This window comes from Taudactylus pleione, unplaced genomic scaffold, assembly GCF_031769625.1.
Source record: "Taudactylus pleione unplaced genomic scaffold, aTauple2 ptg000006l, whole genome shotgun sequence".
Taxonomy (NCBI): domain Eukaryota; kingdom Metazoa; phylum Chordata; class Amphibia; order Anura; family Myobatrachidae; genus Taudactylus; species Taudactylus pleione.
Genome location: NW_028284409.1, coordinates 10,795,950 through 10,817,352, shown reverse-complemented (window position 1 = coordinate 10,817,352; position 21,403 = coordinate 10,795,950). Strand labels below are relative to the sequence as shown.

The following is a 21,403-nucleotide window of genomic DNA, read 5'->3' as shown; positions in this document are numbered from 1 at the left end:
GCCAAATAGCCCCTCTTGGCACACCAGGTCCCAGGTGACTGGGCCACACTGAGCAGCTTTTCGCTCAAAAAGAACTCCTTTCTTCACGCCAAGTTTCGTGCTTAATCTTCCGCTTTGTACGTGTGTAAAACCAATTCCTGTGTGGTCAAAAGTCTCAGCCCAGCGTCTCTAGTACACTCTGTGGCTTTTTGCTGACTTGCAGATGCATATAATACATGTACTCTACTCCTCTCAGAGAGTCTCAGTCGTGCCGGGCTTCTCACGCCATATGGTGTAAAGACGCTAGATGTATGAGGACACATCTCTAATGGTCAGTTTAAAACCATCGCTGTTAAGCAGATCTATGTAGTGTGCAACCACATATTACATATTCAATCCCCTGCAGCTACTACACTCGACATAGATTTACTTAGTTGCAATGGTCTTACACTGACAATTAGACCTAGCTGCATATACTTAGATTTACCAGATTTCCTATGCTGGAGCAATTAGCTCAATGTTTTAAATGTCTGACTGCGGTATATGAGGTTGAGCGTTCCAGTTTCAGGAATGTCATGCTGAGAAATATGTGGTAATACATGGTGAAGGTTGATGTAACTGACGGTGAACATATCCCCTGTATGGCTGCAGGAGCCATCCACTGAGCCTGCCTTCGTCGCTCCAGATACATAGGTAGAAAATTGTCTGTTGTAGGTCTGAGACCCAGAGCCGTTACTAGACTTTTTGGTGCCCTGTGCCAGAAAGAGCATTGGCGCCCCCCTCATTTTTCAAAGGGACATAGTGCACCAAAAAAAGGGCCATGGCTTCATGGGGAAGGGCCAGGGAAGAGATAGGAGAGGCCAGGAGATGCTGGGGATGAAATAAGAGGAAGCTACAAGCAAGAATGATAATAAACAGGAATTTGACAGGCCCAAACAGCGCCCCCTGCCCTGTGGTGCCCTGTGCGATGGCACCGGCCGCACTATTCTAGCTACGGCCCTGCTGACACCCCTCCATCTGAGAGAAAAAATTGATCTGTCAGTAAGGGTTTATGGGTAGTCGAACCACCCCCTCCCGCTCTTAGTGCACCACTGTCCTGATATCTATATCTTTATCAAATACAAACAGTAGAACCGTGCGCTCCTAATGGAGGGTTAATTAATATACTTATAGTTCCCAAATGTCTGTCTCTTATTCTTAGTGCTGAGTGTCTTCTTTATACGAAGTTTTCAAAAAAGCTCTCTCCGTGTATGTGGAGGAAAAACAAGAGAAACAGAAATAGCTGATAGTGTAATACTTTAGATGACTCTATTGTTCATATATGGAATACCAAAAACACAATCCAATCCACGAAGTAATGGGGTCTGTGTGAAGTTATCCGTAACACCTCACCAACAAGTGAGGTTATATACTTGAATGCTCACAATAAGGCTTACATCCATAGATATTCACCATACATATAAAGGTTTCTTTCAACTTCTTATTCCTCAGTGTCAGAATCAATTATCCTTATAACACCGCGTGCCACTCCTATAGATCAAATATGCTTACACATATATTGTAGTGGATCCTCATATAGCAGTATCTTTAAAGTAGAAATTCCTTTCCAATCCTTTAAAAATATTGATAACGAGTTGATAATAAAAACATTATCTATTTATTTGTAAAATCCAAACTGTATCCTCTTAAAATGCCATATCCTTACACAGGGACCAAATTAGCATCACTGATGATCCCACCACTGGGAGAATAAACAGTACACAAGACAGAAAAAATACAAAAAACGCTAAACAAAACCCGGGTATTCTTACCCAAGTGGTGAAGTGATGGCTTGCTAATCCAATGGTAAATGGCTAAATTAACACCACACCATCGCGTTTCGACTGATGGTCTTTATCAAGGAAGTGGTGTTTAATCCAAACCAGCAGATATTTATCCCATATGAGATCCCACCCCTTAGTGGTTAGTAAGAAATTCCCTTTTTTTTACTGCTTGGAATTAGTCCAAACTTCATTAAAATATACTGGGTATATAGTGTATATGGTACACATATAGAATGTATAATTAGTAAGATAATAGATGTTAGATCTCTATATTGCCTTTAATAGATCTACTTCTACTATCGGCGTTTACAATAGAGTCATCTAAAGTATTACACTATCAGCTATTTCTGTTTCTCTTGTTTTTCCTCCACATACACGGAGAGAGCTTATTTGAAAATTTTCGTATAAAGAAGACACTCAGCACTAAGAATAAGAGACAGACATTTGGGAACTATAATTATATTTATTAACCCTCCAATAGGAGCGCACTGTTCTACTGTTTGTATTTGATTGTGATTTTTGTTCGGTATTGATAACACCTCATTTGAATTTGTAGCTGCTCCTGGACTGCGCAAGGGGGCATCATATTTTTTGTCAATCTATATCTTTATCACTGCCATTCAAATGTCTCTGTGCTTTAATTGAAATTTGGTGTTTTCTGTGCTTTTTCCAGAACCTCATCTTGTTCTGAAGGTTGATGAGAAACAGAGACTTGCTCGAGAGCGTCGAGAGGAACGTGAGAAACTGATAGGTATGGATATTTTGCTAGTATTTGCCAATGTAAAACTTGCTTAGTTAGAGAAAACCTCATAATACATATATTGATCATTTGTTGCCGTTTCAGAAAATATATTATTTTTTGAATGTTTGCAAAAACATGACAAAACATCATACTACTGAGAATTGCAAACATCTCCATACACATTTTCAGTAACATTGAAAATTGTTCTTTAATTGGGAACTTGCATTTAATCTGCTGTTTTCCTTTTAGAACCCCCAGCTCTTCAATTTACATACAGTTTAGAAATTGACAAGGTGCTGAGATGTAGCTGGTTCATGCTATCTAGGGCCTTGTTGGCGCGATGGGGCGCAGATTATCCTTAACCCATTTTTAGGTTTGGGGAACTCTGATCAATTTGTTCACTATCACATTTATTAGAAGTACAAAATGCTGATGTCATTAAGGAAATGTAAAAACCACAATAACACGTTTTTATGTGTAATCCTATGTAATATATTTGAAGCCCATGTTTTAATAGCAGTAAAAAAGTAAGAAAACAGGTATTCCCGGAATCGGTAAACGTATACCATTCCGGTCAAATACCACGATAGTTACATCTCTTTATTAAGGATATAGCATTTTGCTTAACAAGGATGCACAACCAGGAACATCATAAATAATATGTGAGGTTATTTGTGCAGCAGCTCAGGGATTCCTCTAAGCCCTCAGAACCACTGAGCTCTGTCTGTAGGAAGCTCCAGGGAGAAAATGTCTCCATATGACCTTGACAGCAATGTTTCTAAAGACCTTAAACAGGGCTGCAATATTTGCCTGGTCTTCTGTGGGGAGACAGAAATAGTTTTTGTGTTTTTTTGCTTGAAAGGGGTAAAATAAATGTGCTACTTTTGTATGAACTTGCACTTTTGTTACTTTTTCACAGGTTTAATGTAAAAAAAAAAAAAAAGTATGGCATATCTTTATACAGAGCATTCTCTAAATCATAGCTATTTTTGGTTTTAATGTGTAAGCTCATTGATAAAAATCTTGCTAATGATAGGTAATTGGCACTGACAAGCTTTTTGCAGGATGTCTTGGATTAGGCGGGCAGAATGTGAAGTCTCTGTTAATAAAATACATCAAATGTGCCCACATGACAGGTGAACCACCGGGTTAAAACAAAAAATAAATAAATGAAATGATACTCCCAAGAGTGAAATCTGATCATGTTCTCTCTCATTTCAGCCGCAAGAGAATCTTTATGGTTAGAAAAAGAGACGAGAGCTCGGCAGCACTACGAGAAGCATATGGAGGAGCGCAAGAAGAAACTAGAAGAACAGAGGATCAAAGAGGAAAGGAGGCGCACTGCCGTGGATGAGAAGCGAAAGCAGAAACTGGAGGAAGAAAAAGTAGGTCGCTTGGCATTTAGCGCTACTTGCATGTAGGTGTTTTTATTATTAAGTTTATGGGAAAAAGGTGTTTGGGGAGTTTGGGAACAGCCTACTTTGAGATGGTACTTTTCCTAAATAACTATGTCTATACTTGATGGTGCATTTCTATTTGATTTACTTGCCCTTTTATAGATCATCTACCAAAAGAAAGTTTTTTGCTTGGAGGGCGGTCAGGTTATAATACAATATATTAGTCAAGTAACAATATGTTTTGTTATTATAAGAAACGCCATGAAGCAGTAGTAAAGCGTACAATGGAAAGAAGTCAGAAGCCAAAGCAGAAAAATAACAGATGGTCTTGGGGCGGCGTGCTACAGAGCAACACAAGCGTCAGCACTTCAGGTAATAATGAGAAGAGTCAGAGTTTACTATTTTGTTCCCAATTTTAAAGTACTGTACTGTTAATGGTGCTGTTTTTACAGATATTAATAAATAATAATATTGTGCATTGCTATAAAACAAGGCTAGGTTTGAGATAGTCTTCATCAGGCACAGGGAGTCCTGAGAGGAAGCTTATTCACAGGTCACCTCTGACTCTAGAAATTGGTTTGGCGGTAGAGCGGATTATGGGCCTGATTCAGACCCACTCGCGAGCGGCTGTACGCTCGCAAGTGGGTCGATGGTCTGCACTGAGCATGCGCACGACGGAGGGAGCTCCGTCGTGCGCATGCGCCAGACACGACGAGCGAAGGACTTTCCTTCGCTCGTTGTGTCCGATCAAAGGGGGCGTGCTGTCAATGTTGATTGACAGCACGCCCCCTTTGGTGGGCGTGCCGGGGGCGTGCCTCCCTGACGGGGGCGTTCCCACGGGAACGCCTCCCGTCAGAAGCCGGCCCACTGACATCACTAGTGATGTCAGTGGGAGTGATTTTGGCTCTGATAGAGCCAAAATCACTCCGGAGCTTGCGGTTGAAAACCTCAACCGCAGGCTCCGGCTCGCAATTTCGATGGTCGCGATGGTCACGACCATCGCGGCCATCAAAATGCACGCTCGTATAGCCTGTGGGTGGTGACCCACAGCTATACGAGCGTCCAGGAGGACGCTCCATGAAAAAGGAGCCCGGCCCTCATGCAGAGCGTGCGCTCTGCTCAGAGCGTACGGCTCTGAATGAGGGCCTATGTGTGGTGGGTGTTGCCGGGGGGGAAGGGGGGGGGGGGGGTTTCTAGTAAGCAGGGGTGTATTAAAAACCATGCTGTGCCCCAGCTCCCCTATACTTGTATTGTGGTGCCATCTTTCTGATGATAAATTCAGAAAGATGGTGCATGCACAAAAGAGTCACAGTGCCAGAATCATTGCTAGCTCCTGTACGGTGCCATCTTTCTGAGGACAGCACTAGAAAGATGGCGCCATGGGCCAAGGATAGGAAGCCACCACACCACACATTGGTTGGTGCAGGATGAGCAGTGTGGGGCCCCCTGGACATTGCACACTCTGCACCCAGTATAGATATGCCACTGCCTGTAAGAATGGTAATCACATAGAAAGACCTGTCTTAGGGACTGATTCAGAGATGGATGCATATCACACAGCCACTACATCTTTATACACAGCAGCTGTGTTATATGCTAATGCTGCAGGAAGCATCTTGTGTAAATAGAAGTATATTTTCTGATTGGCTGCATTGAATAATCTGCATGAACAGCGATCATCTGAGTAATCTTCTGGTTACTTAGGATGGCCTGGAAATTCACACTGCTGAAGCCAATGAAGCTGCTTTAAAGGATGCAACCACTGGTATCAGCACACCCAGAAAATGGATCTGACGCACTGCCTGTCGTCTCCCCCAGCTCCATGTCAATTATTCTGCAGCAGTTGGTGAACTGCGAGCAACATTGCATCCTCGGATCTGCACATGTGCACCGTGACTTTTGCGCATATGAAGATCTGAAAACATCAGAGTTGTATGAAAACCATCATGTTTATGTACATCTCTGAATTAGGCCCTTAGTCCATTCAGTCCACAATTTCCCCAGGTGGAGTGATCGCAAATTTAGACTTCTATCATGAAGACCCTATTAGATGGCATTTGTAGAGTACCTCTCTGAGATGTTAGGAGCATCAGGTGCCATCCGACTGCAGGCAACAATTACCCCTGCGACATTAGTGCTTATAGTGACAGACAGGAGAGAGTACAGTTTTGACTTTTCTTCAATGTCAAATTAATTTACTCAGCATTGCTTGCAGTTATTGATACTATTCATCTTTTTTAACTGTGTAACTTAAGTCATTAGAAGCTTATTAGCAATTTGTCTTCATTATGTTTAAGTCTAGTAATCCTTTAATGCACATGTTCTCAAACTCGGTCCCTCAGGACACCTAACAGTGCATGTTTTCCAGGTCTCCTCATAGCATTACGTGAAATAACTAGCTCCACCTGTGAATCTTTAAAATATGTCAGTGAGTAATGATTACACCTGTGCACCTGCTGAGTGACCTAGAAAATGGGAACCGTGAGGGGTCCTGAGGATCGAGTTTGAGAATCGCTGCTCTAATATCAGTTAAGATTACGCTTTATATTGGAGTCTAAAATGGAACCTACTTAAGTGTAAGACAGACTTACCAGCATCTATGCAGTGACTGTATAACATTTTGTACTGGTACTGTAAATTCAGTCATCTCACAAACCATCATTATAATTTATTTATATGTTTTAATTTCTCATTTTATAGTTTTCCTTTTTCATCACTTTTGCATATTCTTTTCCTAGGTTTCTTTGTTGACTCCTCTTTCACCACTGTCGATTTATCTGACCTGGCACACTACCTCCAAGCTAAGGGTGGTGTTAGAAGAGGTGGTACTTGAACCACTGTGTGTGATTTTTCCCTTAACCACTGCTTTTGTGCGATCTCCTTTGTGACGTAGAGCCTATCTGTTAGTACCCCAAAGTCTTTCATGCTATGTTTAGTACAGAGATAAATGCAAATCCATTGCTTGAATGGCACACATTATGTTTTGTCACTGTTTTCTGAAATGTTGGCAATAGGTAAACAGGTCTCTCTATTGCTACTATAAACCAGATAATATTTCTGGTGTGTTGTCTGTAAACCAAAATCTAATCTTTCATACCTTTGTGTGTTACCACTCTCTTACTACTAGGTTCTCTGATAACTAACAATAGGACAATTAGTTATCTGAATGGAAAAAAAGATTTATTCTCACAGTGAAGCTATTTCATTGGATTTGTAAAGCAGCGGATTTGTGTCCTCTACAACCCGGTTATTATCCCTATGGTGAAAAGAGCTTGTAGTAAATTGATTTCCACCGTATTTGCTTAATATTAGCCTAGAAATACTTATTTTGTGCCAATTTATACACAATTAGTTAGACACAGGCTACAACAGCTTTCACGTTCTTAATATATGACGTTACAGTTCTCTTCATCCATTTCCTTTGTATTGTAGTGTTGCCTTTCCCATGTGATTTGCATGCGTGTCTCTGTGCTTCAGTTATCCATCTCATGTGGGAACAGTAGTAAGAAGACTTGTTTCTTGTCAGTGTATCCTCTACAGTACTTGCGTTCCCTACTTGTGCTTACATACCAATTGGTACATTAAGTAACGTAGTGCATGTGTGCAGCTGTGCTACAGCCCATATTATTAGCATGGTATCCTGTGTATAGATGTGATACAGTCCATAGCAACTGATCAAATGGTTGTTGTTTTCTTTTCCCAATACCTGTACACTGTGTTGTGTGTATGTATCTCGCACACGTATACATACCCATGCACACTCAGTTGCCACTTTATTACTTACACCATTCTAGTGCTGGGTCGGTCTCCCTGTACCCCCAGTATTGCTGAAATGATTTGTGGCATGAATTTAAGAAGGTGCAGGAAACATCCTTAAATGTTCACATTATAGGACTACGCAGTTGCTGCAGCTTTGTCGGCTGCACATTTATGCTGCGAGTCTCATTGTTATGTTCGTGGAATCAACCTAGAAGGAAGTGTCCTTTGCAACATTATCCTGCTGAAAATAGTCTGCAGCAGAAATCATGATTTTACAGCAACATTTTTACAATCTACAGTTGTCCAGCTTTGGTTAGCCTGTGCCCACTGTAGCCTCACTATCCTGTTCTTAGCTGGCAGGAGTGGCACTCGATGTGGTCTTCTACAGCCCATTCATTTCACATTTTGACACACTGTGAGAAGGTCTATACTACATACCGTTGTTGTAACGCATGGTTATTTGAGTTGGTTTTACCTTTATGTTGGCAATTCCCCTCTGACCTCTCATTAACAAGGTAGATTTGCCCAAAGAACTGACACTAGATGTTATATGTTTTGTGCACCATTCACAGATACTGTTGAAATCAATACATCATTGGAGTGAACAGGGTATTTGCTTCTCCCTAAACTAATACATAATCAAAATGTAAGATAAAGGTTAAGAAACAAACTTTTTTAAAGGCTCAATACAGCCTTAACTACATGTGTGTTCCAGTGTGCTGTTCTGTACTTCACCAGTAACCACTCACACATTGTTATTGGTGCCATCTATCCAGATCTATATAGGTAATTACAGATTTCACTATAAAAAGCTCCTGCACTTGCTGAACTAACACTGTTGGCATAATAAGCATTAAGTACAATTAGATAATATGATGGGGCTGATTCTGAGTTGGACGCTGCTGCTGTAGCCATAGTTGCATCTGTGCCTATGCTAATATCAGCTATTCCTCTGGTGTACAGCCTCACATCTGGGTGCACATGGGATGGAACACCCACTTTGGCTGCTGGCTCAACCATCGAAAGCACCATCGGCACTTACACCAGCACCATGCTAGGTGCAGAATCTCCGTCAGAGAATTACCTCCAGTGTATGCGATTTAAGCATCCGATACCACTCCTGTGAAACACCCATAACACTGAATATCATTGTGTGTCTGAATAGCCACCAGTCAGTCACAGCCCAGCAACACCCAATACATTCCAGAGTCCGTGCTGCTCAGTCAACCCTGCAAATCTGCAAAAACTCCTTAGGACAAATATACTGTGCAACTTTTTAGGGGTATAGATGCATGCGTAGTTGCAAAAAAAATTCCCATCGGCATTGCGCCTGATTCAAAATCAGCCCCCATTTCTTATACCTGTCTAAAATGGACACTTTACACCCAGTGTTTGTCACCTCCAGCTAACCATGACTTGGATTGTGGATATGGAAAACTAAATTGACCTCTCCAGAGAGTTTTTGAAATAGCTGCATTCCAGGCAACCCCAGTGTCCATTCCCTTCTCCTCCACCAAACACAACCTGAGGTCATACAAGAAGTAGGTGTGTCTAGTGTTTCAGTGCTTTGTTCTTAGATAGGGGGTGTCATATTTATTCTAGTCCTTCCTGCGGAATATATTTCTGCTGATGATGATCTTGGTATGGCTTGAGCACTGCATTTCAGGTTTTCTGCGCACAAGACTTAAAGCAACAACTATGTAATTACCTGACCGTGCACTCATGGGGTAATACATTTTATGGGTGTGCTGCCAATTAGCAATATTTCCATTTGTTTTAGATCCTGACAGGAGGTCAGTTTCAACAATGAATCTTTCGAAACACGTTGATCCAGTTATAAACAAGCGCCTCTCCACATCTTCTGCAACATTACTTAATTCTCCAGACAGAGGTACAGTGTCATAAGAAATGTACAGGTCATGTCAAGCAAAATAATGTAATAATTAACTCCTTAATGTCCTCAAAAGTGTTACTTATGTAAATTCCTTTGAATTTCCAACAACAAGCCTACTTCCTACTTAAACTGTCTGTTTAATACATGGACAATTTAAACTTGCTCTGAGTTGTGTACGTATAGTAAATACTCATTCAAAACATCAGGCCGCTGGCATTTAAAGCCAGCAATAGGATGCCTTATGTAGTTGCCCTCTTTATTTTGAATTTTTCCCTATGCATAACATGATGCACGTCAATTGCAGACGACTGTCTTGTGATGTGATTAGTAGTTACTATTGTGTGCAGTTCTTCCATTTCCGCATAACACTATTTTTGTGTTCTCATTGGTGAATGCAGATTACCATCATCGTTATTGTACTTCATATGTAAGCATTCCTTGTGGTGTAACACATGTTTTGTGATATTTTGGTTGTTTGTACCTAATGTTTCTAGCTCATACCATTTAAACTTATTTCAAACATCCATTTGTGCCTTTTGCTTTGTTTGGTCATTTAGTTTGCTTTATCCCACAGGATTTACAGTACATATAACATTTATTTTAATTAAAAATAGTCTACGTTTGTGTTTTATTTTATTATCCGGTCTTCTTCAATATTTTTAAAGAATCATTTTAACTAGATTTTTATAATTAACAGTGAAGAACCTGGGTAGCCACCATTATTAATGAGTTAAGTATTGGTCTGCTAAGGATAGTATGTCCATAGTAAAAACACTATAAATTAGCAAAAAGCAATTACACGGTTTCTTGCTCAGTTACTCTGAAACAACTTAGGAATGGGACAACAGAAATACAGGACAAATATACACTAATCAGCTCCAAGGTCATTCCAATTGATGAAAAGGTCCAGTTATCCCAAAGATTGGGTTCTCAACTTCAGTTTTGAGGTCACTTTGTAGCACAGTTAGATCCTCCAGAGGTAAGAGTCTCAAATGAAATAAATGTAGACCTGACACACATTCAGTTGGATTTCTTGTAATATAAGTTAATAGCGTTAATTCCTTCATGAATATAGGTCAACTTGAATACTCATCCGTGTGTTTGTGTTTCTGGACAATGGGATGATTTTTTTTTTTATTATTGTAGCGCAATCACTGGGAATGTTCAGGTCTAATATTGTGTTTATGGCTACCAGGTCGCCGACCGCAACTTAGTCCATGGGAGTCCAGTGTGGTGACAAGATTGCTAACCCCCACACACTCTTACTTGGCCAGAAGTAAAAGCACAGCTGCCCTATCTGGAGATGCAGGTAAATTGTCCATCACATGCCATGATTTCTGGGTCTTATTGTGTCTGATTTCTTTGTCACATGTAAGCATGCAGTCAAATGTTCCTGTTATCTGTTTGTGATTGCGAGATATATAGCAGGTGTTTTCTTGTTACAGCTCCTCATATTTATTGCATGTTTTTGGTTGTAAAGTTGCTTTAAAGAAAGATTACTGATCAAAGCACCAGTTTTACTAAACCACAATATCAACCATTGTTATGTTTTAAAGAGAACTATCAGTAAACTTTTCGAACAGGCTGGTGTGACAAAAGATTATTTTGTACTTTGTGTTGTCTAAATGTATATATAGCCTATACAATGCCTATTGTACGTACTGTGCATTCTGCCAATGCTTTGCTAGCTTTTCTGTCTATTGTATCTGGTTCACTAAATTCCTGTAACGACTTGCACGGTGAAAGGGTTTCTCCTATTGTGATTAAAATTCTGAAATCGCCTCCTTATCTCCTATTAATTATTCGCCAATCATTGTGGTATCAAATGTTTTGTGCTATGACAGACCATGCCAAAACCATCAGTGCTGATTGTGCATTTAATTTACACTCAGAAGCCTGTCACCGCCTGAGAAGTACAGGGCGGGTATCATGCAGGCTGCCCACGGGAGAGAATATACCCTACAAAACTAAACTCTTTGTTGAAATGTGGGTATACGAGTGTATTTTGCAGTACTTGGGTTTGCAGGCTGCATTGATGGTCTTGGTTTATGTCATTTCTCTTGCTGGTATTAACAGACTTCTTCTTTCTCTTTCTCTTGCCACGGTGCTTCCTGCTTCTGGCATTTTCATTGTCCGCATCTCCAATTATGTTCTCTTAAAATCACCTTAGTTATCCCCATTTGTCCTCGTTCAGCATCTTGCAGCCCCATAAGCCCTCAGCCCTACAAAACTCCAATCAGTAAAAGTTCAGAGAAGCTAAAACTCTTTATCACAACACAAGAGGCCATTGGAAGGAGAAGAACCACACACTTTGCAGGGACTAGGAGTGTAAGTATGCTACATTGTAGAGTTTTATTCTTTATAGACTAGAGTACCAAAAGACTTTTCTATGTTTTTTTTGTTTATTAACAACTTTATTTTGATTTGCAAATATTTCAATACTGACCGTAGTAGGTATTAAATGTTTGCACTCAGACATAATGGAGCTAAACCCCCCCCCCAAAAAAAAAAAAAGATTATCACATACCTTGTTACCACAAAAAAATAGTGAGAACACTATAACTTACATAAAATCTCAAAATGTGTGATATAAGTGGAAGAATGCCTGTATAACACATAGGCCTGAAATAACGCTTGCTGGTTGTGGGAACAAGGAGAAAAAAAACGGAGAGGGAAGGGAGGAGTTACTGAGGCCAACCCCACGGATCACAGACTATTGCACTAGGTTCATGTTGCGTAGACTGAGCAGCAGCTACCAAAGATAGTCTGCAAGTGTTTTAACTGGTTTTCGGTATTGTAGTAATACTGGGTGAATGTGTGAGTTTTCTCCATTATCACAAGATGCCATATTTTTTTTTGTTTACTTTTTATTGAACATGACTTGCATACATTTATTAACGTTCCAAGAAACAAAGGTAAAAAAAAAAAGAATCCAATGCTTCAAATAACCAAATATGCAAGATGGAATGTCATTGGAAACATGCATATAACAGATGTGTTCTCATACATCTAGCCACCTAGCGTGTTACACAGCCCTTCTAGTTGCACCATTCCGTGGCGTGACTCTGTAGCACCAAGCGTCTTTTTGAGCGACTTTTTCCTTTCCAATGTGTCTTATTAGAATAGGACGCATAAGCAGCTGCTGACAGTGTAACGTAATTTTTGCATGCAGATACACCCAAAGTCGCACACAGAATATAGGCATGCCACATATCATTTTAATCAGGATAAGCTGCTTGTGTGTCCTATTCACACTGTGCGAAAAAGATGCACTTGAAGGAAAAAAGTCGCATGAAAAGACACTTGGCACTACCGAGTCACACGGCGCTCACGCGTTGTGTAACGCGACTTGTAGCGCACGGAGGATAGATGTATGTGGACACATTTATAGCAAGAAAAGAATTGGGTGGGAGAGAGGGATGATCACCAATAGCACAATAAAGTGGGCATGAGGAGCTCTAGGATGGCATGGCATAGCTAGATGAGAAGAGAGTACATATGGAATGCATGAGAAATGGTGTAAGCCATTGAATGAGAAGGGTCTTTGTTGAAGGGATAATTAAGTGTTCAGTGAATTTCTTTGATAAAATAACCCTGGGCCCAGACATTGTCAAAAGTAGTATGTTTATCGCGCATACATTATGTTTTTTCCTTACGGGCAATGAACCAGACCTAGGAAATTAAAGAAGAAATGCAAGGTGAGTCCGGACCCTTCCAAACTTTAGCTTTACAACATTTGGCTGCAGCAAAAAAATGTGTGAGGCCAGTTTGGAAGAATGTTTGTCCATTCTTGTATAGGTTTCCTTGATCAAGGTTGATCTGGAACAAGAGATGCTCTTATACCTAATTATTTCCCGTAAATTCTCCTCTGGGGTTGTCTAAGATCCATTTTCCATTCCCTTTTATAACTGGTCTGTGATGCCAACATGGAGTTTAGCAAAATACTGTAGAGCCAGAGATCATACCTCTGTAATGGTGGGGATATGCAAAGCCTTTCAAACTGAGATAATGTAGTACGAGACTCTGGTATTGGGAAACACCTGGTAAAATGTTAGATTTGGATAAAATAAATAAAGTTCTGCTGAAGGGTTTGTAAGATTCCCTGTTCAAAAGTTTATTTTTGTTTGTTTTTTTTACAAATCTTGTCATGGCTTTCACCCAAGAAAAGGAGCAAGCAATAGAGAGAACGTGTTTCTCTCCCTATTGAACACCAACCAGGTGCAACATATTGGGACTTTCACAACAGCAGAATCCATTTATTTTTGGCTAGTGGGATATCATGTTATACTAATGTTCTCAGCCATATTTTAAACTGTATTTCATTTATTTCTTTTGCCATTTAAAATCATTCAAAATGTATTCATATGGGTTAGTTTAGCAAGATACTTTTTCTTAGAAGTGGAGGCTATACTTATAAGATGTCCTCTGAGGATGGCTTCATGGACATCCCAAAAATGTAATTGGGGAGATACTGGGGAGGAGGTGTTATTGCAGAGGTAATCAGAGAGGATGGTAGGTAGTTAGAGGTTAAGGGTTGGATCATGGACTCTTTAATCAATCTATAAGGTTTAAGAACAAGATTGGCAAGGTCAGAAGTGATAGGTGCATCATCAGATCATACTATAGAGAATATAATTTTAGGGTTAAGACATGGCTGAGAAGGATTATGTAAATTCTACAGTAAATTGATAAGGCTGGGGAGAATAAAGAATATAAATTTATAGATATGATAGTTTATGGACAGAGGAACTGTGATATATCATAGAGCTGCTGCAGGTTCAGAAAATCCTGAAATGCCCTTGAATTATGGTAGATTGTTCTGTCAGGGGGGTTGCTTGAGAGGGATCTATCCATGGTAAAGTCTGCAGTAGCTATAATTTCTCCTTTATACAGGTTAAAGAGAGTATATACGTAATAGCATTAAAAAAGCAGCTTGATCCATGTTGGGGGCATAAATGTTAACTAGTTTATTTCATTTTCCAGCAAGGCAGAGATACCTGCCCTCTTTTGTCTATGAATCTTAAGGGGATGAAAAGTCAGGTGTTTGGCAATCAGTATGGCAATTCCATGTTTCTAGTGTTTGGAATTGCATGCATGGACTTTTTATAGAGGAGCTCAGGGTGACAATGTTTGTGGAAGTGAGTTTCTGGTAAAAAGATATATGACCACCCTTTTATAATTGCAAGTATGTGGAAAGTGTTGTTTATTTTTGTGGAGTATTCAGGCCCTTAATATTATGGGGAAATGATGTGGTTATAGTGGGCATATGAAAATGTTATCACTAGAGCAGCATGAGGTGGTGGGTGAGAACGCTAGGGAGATGGAATTGGTAGAATTTCAGGGCAAAAACATAAAAAATGAGGATTTGGGAGTAATCTAAATACTCCACTGTCAGTTTTTCTGACATTGTCAATTAGGAACCCTTTTGTGCAGTAGTCTATGGGGGATATTTGGGAAGGCAAAACTCAGGGTAGGGGTGGAATTTAGACTTGGGGTTTGTTTTATTAGGTAGCTATTGTGCCAGGGTACGTGCTTTTGGGGTTCAGGTGAATTAGAAAGTTACAGTTTTCAAACTATTACCTCAAGAATGCGCCATTATAAAGATAGGACTTTTCAACTTGTTGCGCAGCCGCAGTAGGAGCTTCCAGCAGGTGTAGTCATAGTGGCTTCACTTGGGTGCAGCAAGATGGCCGTCGTTTGCGTGCGGTAGTGGGCAAAGCAGCGGGTGTCAGCGGGGGCGCGGGTGTTGACGGCGGAGGGTCCGGCGGCGGTAAGAGCGTTGGCGGCGGGCATGGACCCGAGAGGATTCAGACAACGCAAGCCATTTTGCCGAATACGGCAGCGGCGCCCATTTCAAAAATGGCGCCTCTGCGCTATTTTTGAAATTCAAAGTTGGCCGCCGCTAGCCGCTCGCGGCGGCCATCTTTGAATTTTAAAATGGGCGCCGCTGCTGTACTCGGCAGAATGGCTGGCGGAGACTAGATCCTCTTGGATCCATGCCCGTCGCCGACACCCGAACAGGCGCCGGTCCCGCAGCTGCGCCGCCGATGACGTCGCGAGACGTGATTGTCTCGCGGCGGCCGTCTTTGATTTTCTAAGATAGCCGCCGCGAGCCAATCATGACTCGAGACATCATTGGAGGCGGCGGCACCTGCAGAGGACCATAGAAGCCCTGGGGAAGTGGCAGCCGTCCTCCAGGTGAAGACGCTAGAAGCCCTGGCGGGTGGGTGCCCCGCCAGGCCAAGTCGCTGAAGCCCTGGCGGGTTGGTGGCCGCCAGGCGAAGACGCCGAAGCCCTGGCGGGTTGGTGCCAGCCAGACGAAGACGCTGGAAGTCCTAGTGGGCGGCGGCAATGCAAAAGAGCTGACAAAGGCTGCCGCCCACTAGGTGAAGAGGCCGAAGCCCTGGCGGGTTGGCACCCGCCAGGCGAAAACACCGAAGCCCTGGCGGGTTGGCGTCCGCCGGGCGAAGACACCGGAAATCCTAGTGGGCCCCTAAGTCAGAGGTATACAATTTTGCCCAGGAGGCCTTTATAACAACCTTGGTCAAAGATGATAAATGGGTTTTTGGGAGTCCTACGGGGATCCCAGATGTACCTGCACTATTTGCTCCTGTAGTTTAGACCTTTCTTTATGTACACATGTGGGTGATAAGGCTCAAAGCAACCCTATAAACTGTTAGGGCATATTCAGTTTAATAATAGCTGATGCTGCTGGTCATTAACTGTTTAACACTGAGTTTTCGTAGTTTGCTGAATACTAAGGGGGTCCTATTGGACCCTTGATGATGAATGGCCCGGGAACTTAAATATGCTAGCGTTTCCGCATGGTTACCGGGCCATTTATTGTTTGATGAATAAGCCCCTTTATTGTCCAATGTGAGGTATATAATTTGGTGGTAGGTCTTTCTTTCTAGTGCCGCCATGACCATGTGTATATGGCTATACAGTCCATTGTAGAGGGACATTCTCAGGAGAGTCTAAAATGTGTTCTAATAGTGAGCTTGATTCACTACCGATCGCAATGTAGTGTACTGCAATAGTATGTTAATCCACAGCGATTGCAATGCCGCCACAGCATACTTAAGGACGCCCACTTCACCTACACAGCAAGACTGCGAAAACATTGGTACAATTGAGTACCATCGGACCCATTTGCATAGTTAAGGCAGGTCAGACCTCACTCAGGAATTGCTCACTTCAGCGCACGCTATGAAGCCTCAGGCTGCGTATGGTATCGCAGTGTCTAATTTATGCATGCCTATGCAACGCACTGGTACGTCTGCTTTTGCACGATCACCCCCCCATCACCACCCACAAACTGCACTTCCTGTCAGTCACTCTGCCATGGGTCTGCGTAGCCTCTGCGATCGCAGTCCCGATCGCAATGGCTAGGACGCGCACTGCGATGTGTACGCATGTGCAGAAGGCAACAACCGCCCGATTGCATGCGTATAAGCAACTGTGTTCCTTGCTGAATCAGGCACAGTGTCATCTTCAGACAGAGATACATTGCCAGCTACGGCAAGAGAAATTTGTCTTCTGTGGAAACTGGTGTACATTGGTACTGGCAATGTATTGTACCTTCCTGACAGAAAAAAAATATTTTTTCGCCATAAATAACAGTTTAAATGATATAGAATCGCTGTCGGTGAGAAGAGATCACTTTTTTTTTTATGATGAACAGAGGTGACTTTTACCTCAGACTCTTAGGTAGAAAAAATGTATTACACTTACCTGAAATATTTTTTTAGCATAGATAACAGCTTAAAGGATAGTCACTGTCATTTGTTTAGTTGCTCTTTTGTCACCTTTTACAATGCATGGAAGACGGCTGTAAGGAGTCTGTCAGAAACAGATGTCTGCACTGTAGCAAAACCTGCCTGAGGGATGGACTCTTTCTCACTGTACCTTGTTCACGTGGTAATTGGGTGGCTTACTCACCACCCACCAGCTGTTGCTAGGTGACAAAACTCCTAAAGAACAAATATAATTTGAAACTAGATACATAAAAGGGAGTTCTCATGCCTTCTTTTATTCATGTCTCAATTAAAAAACCATATAGGTACCCTTGTGTGTAAATGCAGATTGTGCCCAAACTGTAGAATACAGTGATCACACTTGCGTTCTATAGCACTTCCTTTACACCAAAATGACAGTGGAGGACCCACTTTCACAAAAATGAGGAGTCCCTGGGGTCGCGCTCTGCAACCAATGACGGCTGAGACGCACTACAGTGAATAGTATTTGGCTGCAATGCTCTCCAGCTAATAGGATCCTGCCCTGTCTTCCCTTCCAATAGCCAGCGGAAATTTCATCCGCTGCATAGACTATATGTGGGGCTGTCGCATTAACGGGCTTCGTGGGGAGGTCTCATGCTATCTGGGGCGGATGTCTCATTACACTCTATAAAATACATTGGATTACAGTACTGTTTTTTTTTTTTTTTAGTCCAGTTTTTCTTGTTTCATATTAATTCCAATGGAACCCAGAAACTGTCAGGTAGGACCCTGATTTTATAAAGTTAAGGGTCCCTGGGACCCACATAATTTTCTGCTCAGCGTGATCACTGGAAAATATGACTGCCATAGTTGTGTCATAATGAAATTAGTCAATAAGACTGTGTCCTTTTTGCTTTGACAATGTTTTTATTTTATTTTTTCTAAGGTGGAGAAAAAAGAAAAACAAGACACCGATAAGGATAGTGGATTACCAACATCTTCTTCCAATGTCAGGAGCTTCAATTTCCCTAGTATCCTGAAAACCAAATCACCTGCTCCTACGTCTGGAGTGTGAGTGTTAATGTGATTTGCTGCACAGTAGTGTGCACATAATATTGTAGGCAGATCCATTGTGTATCCTAGTTGTTCATATCCTGACTTTACCATTTCAAAATTACACATTATAATACAATCTGTAAGATTTGCTAGATAAGTTCCATTTAAGTTTTAGCACAGTGTACTGTGTGATTTTACTGTAATATAACTAGAAATAAAATAATGCCTAACTTTCTACCTACCTGCCCAATTGCTGAAAGTATAACAATGCAATGCATTTCTAGATTAACAAATTTTATTTATACAACTCTTTTGTAATTGGTCACCAGTGGCTGAGACCTACATTACAATAAAAATCACCTGAAAGAATACAGGAACCTACAATACTTTTACATAGCAAGACTTGATAAGGTGCCATAACTATCAGAGAATCATAGTAGCCAGATTTAATGATTATGAATTTACATTTTTTTTGTTGTTGTTCACTTTGGTTAATGCAAACATTGTGGTGGTTCGCAGACCCACACAGAAGTCATCAGTCACTTTGTCTATTACAAGTAAGTCAGCACCAGCTTCATCTAACAGTTCCATCAAGGGGACAACGATCATTCATCGTCCACTCTCCCCTGGAAACGTCCGGCCAGCAAAAAAAGACGGCAAAGAAGACACCAAGAAAAAACAGGACATAAAACAACCTGATGACTACACAGATAATGAAGCCGTAATGGTAACAGATATACCACCAGCAGATATAGAAAATGTTATTGAGAAAAGGTCTTCAAGCCCCGTCACAGCAGAAGCAATGCGAGGTACCATAACATTTTTACATAGTTTGTTTTCTTGCATTTTATTGCCAGTTATTTAATATGTCTAATGTTTTACAACAGTTATACATTGTAATAAGAGGACTACAAATGTCTTGCTTAATTTTAAATTGAATCTAATTGTTTGCTTTTGATATCTTATAAACTGCCTTACACTAGGCCTGTTTCAAAATCTTTTGGTATTGGATAATAAATCTTATGATCGGCCCGATAAATGTATAGTGTTTATGCAGGAGTGTTGGCCGATAGATGGCTTCAAACGCTCCTGCAAAGGTCAGATCGGGAGGTCGTGAATTGATGTGCCACGCATTCTTTGTTGTTCCCGACCTCCCGATCCCCTTGAAGACATCTACAGACATCTCCACCTGTCGATCTGCTTTTTCCTTTTGGATGTCCCAGCACTTTCTTAAACTTAACATGTCTAAGAATGAGCTGATAATCTTTCCACCCTCAAAAATAACCGCACCTCCCACAATGTCATTATCTATTGACAGCATCACCATCTCCTACAGCCCACATGTGCGCTGCCTAGTATTGTACTTGACTCCTCCCTCTCCTTCAAACTACACATTCAGTACCTATCGCAGTCCCGACATTTCTATCTAAAAATTATCTCCAAGGTTAGACCCTCTCTCACCCTGGAGGAAACTACCCTCATCCACTCGCTGGTCATCTCCAGACTGAACTTCTGTAATTTCTAGCCTCTTATCTGGCCTCACTGTCTCACACCTCTTCACACTTTGTCCTCAATGGTGCTGCTCATCTCATCTTCCTCTCCAAACTTCCTCCTATTGCCTTCAAGCCTAGACTGGCTCCCCTTTCTATTCAGAACCCAATTCAAACTTCTCATACTCCTTAGAAAGCCCTCACCCATTTCTCTCCTATTTAAATTTCTGACCTAATTTCCCTTCACAATTTGCTCTACAAATGCATGCCGCCTCTCCTTCCAACTGATTACGTCATCCCACTCCTGCCGGCAGGACTTTGCTTGTGCTGCTCCTTACCACTGGAACTCTGGGTCTAATTCAGACCCGCTCGCGAACGCTGAGCGCCCGCAAGCGTGTCGATGTTGGCCCAGTGCGCATGCGCACAACGGACCCGGCTCCGTCGTGCGCATGCGCGAGACCCGGATAGCAACGGCCAAGCCGTCGCTATGGGTCTCATACCAAAGGGGGCGTACTGTCGATGGTGAGTGACAGCACGCCCCCTTTGGTGGGCGTGCTGGGGACGTGGCTGCCCAGACGGAGGCGTTCCCGTGGGAACGCCTACCATCTGGGGCCGGCCCCACTGACATCACAAGTGAGGGCAGTGGGAGTGCCTTCGGCTCTGATAGAGCCGAAAGCACTCCAGGACTTGCGGCAACGAGACCCTACCACAAGGGTCTCGTCGCAAGTCCGATGGTCTTGACCATCGTGACCACCTTTTTGGCTGCTCGCTATAGCTGTGGGTGGTCACCCACAGCTATGCGAGCGGCTAGGAGGCCGCTCTAAAAAAAAAAAGAGGACGATGGCCCTGATTCAGAGCGAGCGCTCTGTCAGAGCGTCCGGCTCTGAATCAGGGCCTCTGTCCCCATCAGACTCTCCACATCTCCACATAACTTTAAACTGACCCACTTCTTTCCCGTTCTCTATTACCTCTTCACTTTTTAACCCTGTCGATTTATTGACTGTCTACCTACTATACGATACCCAATAATGTCATGCATGACATGCATATCGCTAGAAATTAGTTGTTTGCTTTTACTAAAATTAAAATGTATATTTGTAAATGTCTCCCATTATATCACTTTAAAGGTAATTGGTTTTATCTGTAGAATGTAGAAGACAACTGAGTACAAAAATACTTCCTTAGAAAATGTCTGCAGCCCCCGGTGCTTTTAGGTTTAGGCACAGTAATCCATTTTATTCTAATTTATTACATTATTACATATTGATTTTGATTGTGTTAGCTTTACTTTTGATCCCATTTAAGATTCTCCAGTATTGCCATCTACACCAGTCATACCATCACCTACCGTGCCTGGCAAGCCATTTGCTGGAACCACCAATCCAGAGGAAGCCACCAGGATTCTTGCTGAGAAAAGGAGACTTGCTCGAGAACAGAGAGAGAGAGATGAGCAAGAAAAAAGAGAAAAAGAAGAGGAAGAACGGTAAATTACAGTCTCTCATAATTTGTTGGTCAGAATAGGAACAGTCAAAGGTTAGAAGTTAA

At 41.8% G+C, this 21,403-nt stretch overlaps 1 protein-coding gene across 5 annotated transcripts in view; it reads left to right on the top strand.

Annotated features, from left to right (window-relative positions):
* The window catches only part of MAP7 (microtubule associated protein 7), a 202,352-nt gene that overhangs the window by 163,519 nt on the left and 17,430 nt on the right, over nt 1-21,403 (top strand). For 4 of the 5 annotated variants that reach the window (XM_088452536.1, XM_088452517.1, XM_088452554.1 and 1 more), the window contains exons 3-11: nt 2,476-2,553; nt 3,766-3,929; nt 4,196-4,313; nt 9,481-9,591; nt 10,790-10,903; nt 11,765-11,922; nt 18,259-18,383; nt 18,888-19,177; nt 21,164-21,341. In XM_088452536.1, the coding sequence (XP_088308662.1) occupies nt 2,476-2,553; nt 3,766-3,929; nt 4,196-4,313; nt 9,481-9,591; nt 10,790-10,903; nt 11,765-11,922; nt 18,259-18,383; nt 18,888-19,177; nt 21,164-21,341 (1,336 nt within the window). The remainder of the gene's footprint in view (nt 1-2,475; nt 2,554-3,765; nt 3,930-4,195; nt 4,314-9,480; nt 9,592-10,789; nt 10,904-11,764; nt 11,923-18,258; nt 18,384-18,887; nt 19,178-21,163; nt 21,342-21,403) is intronic. The other variant, XM_088452527.1, reaches the window with a different exon arrangement.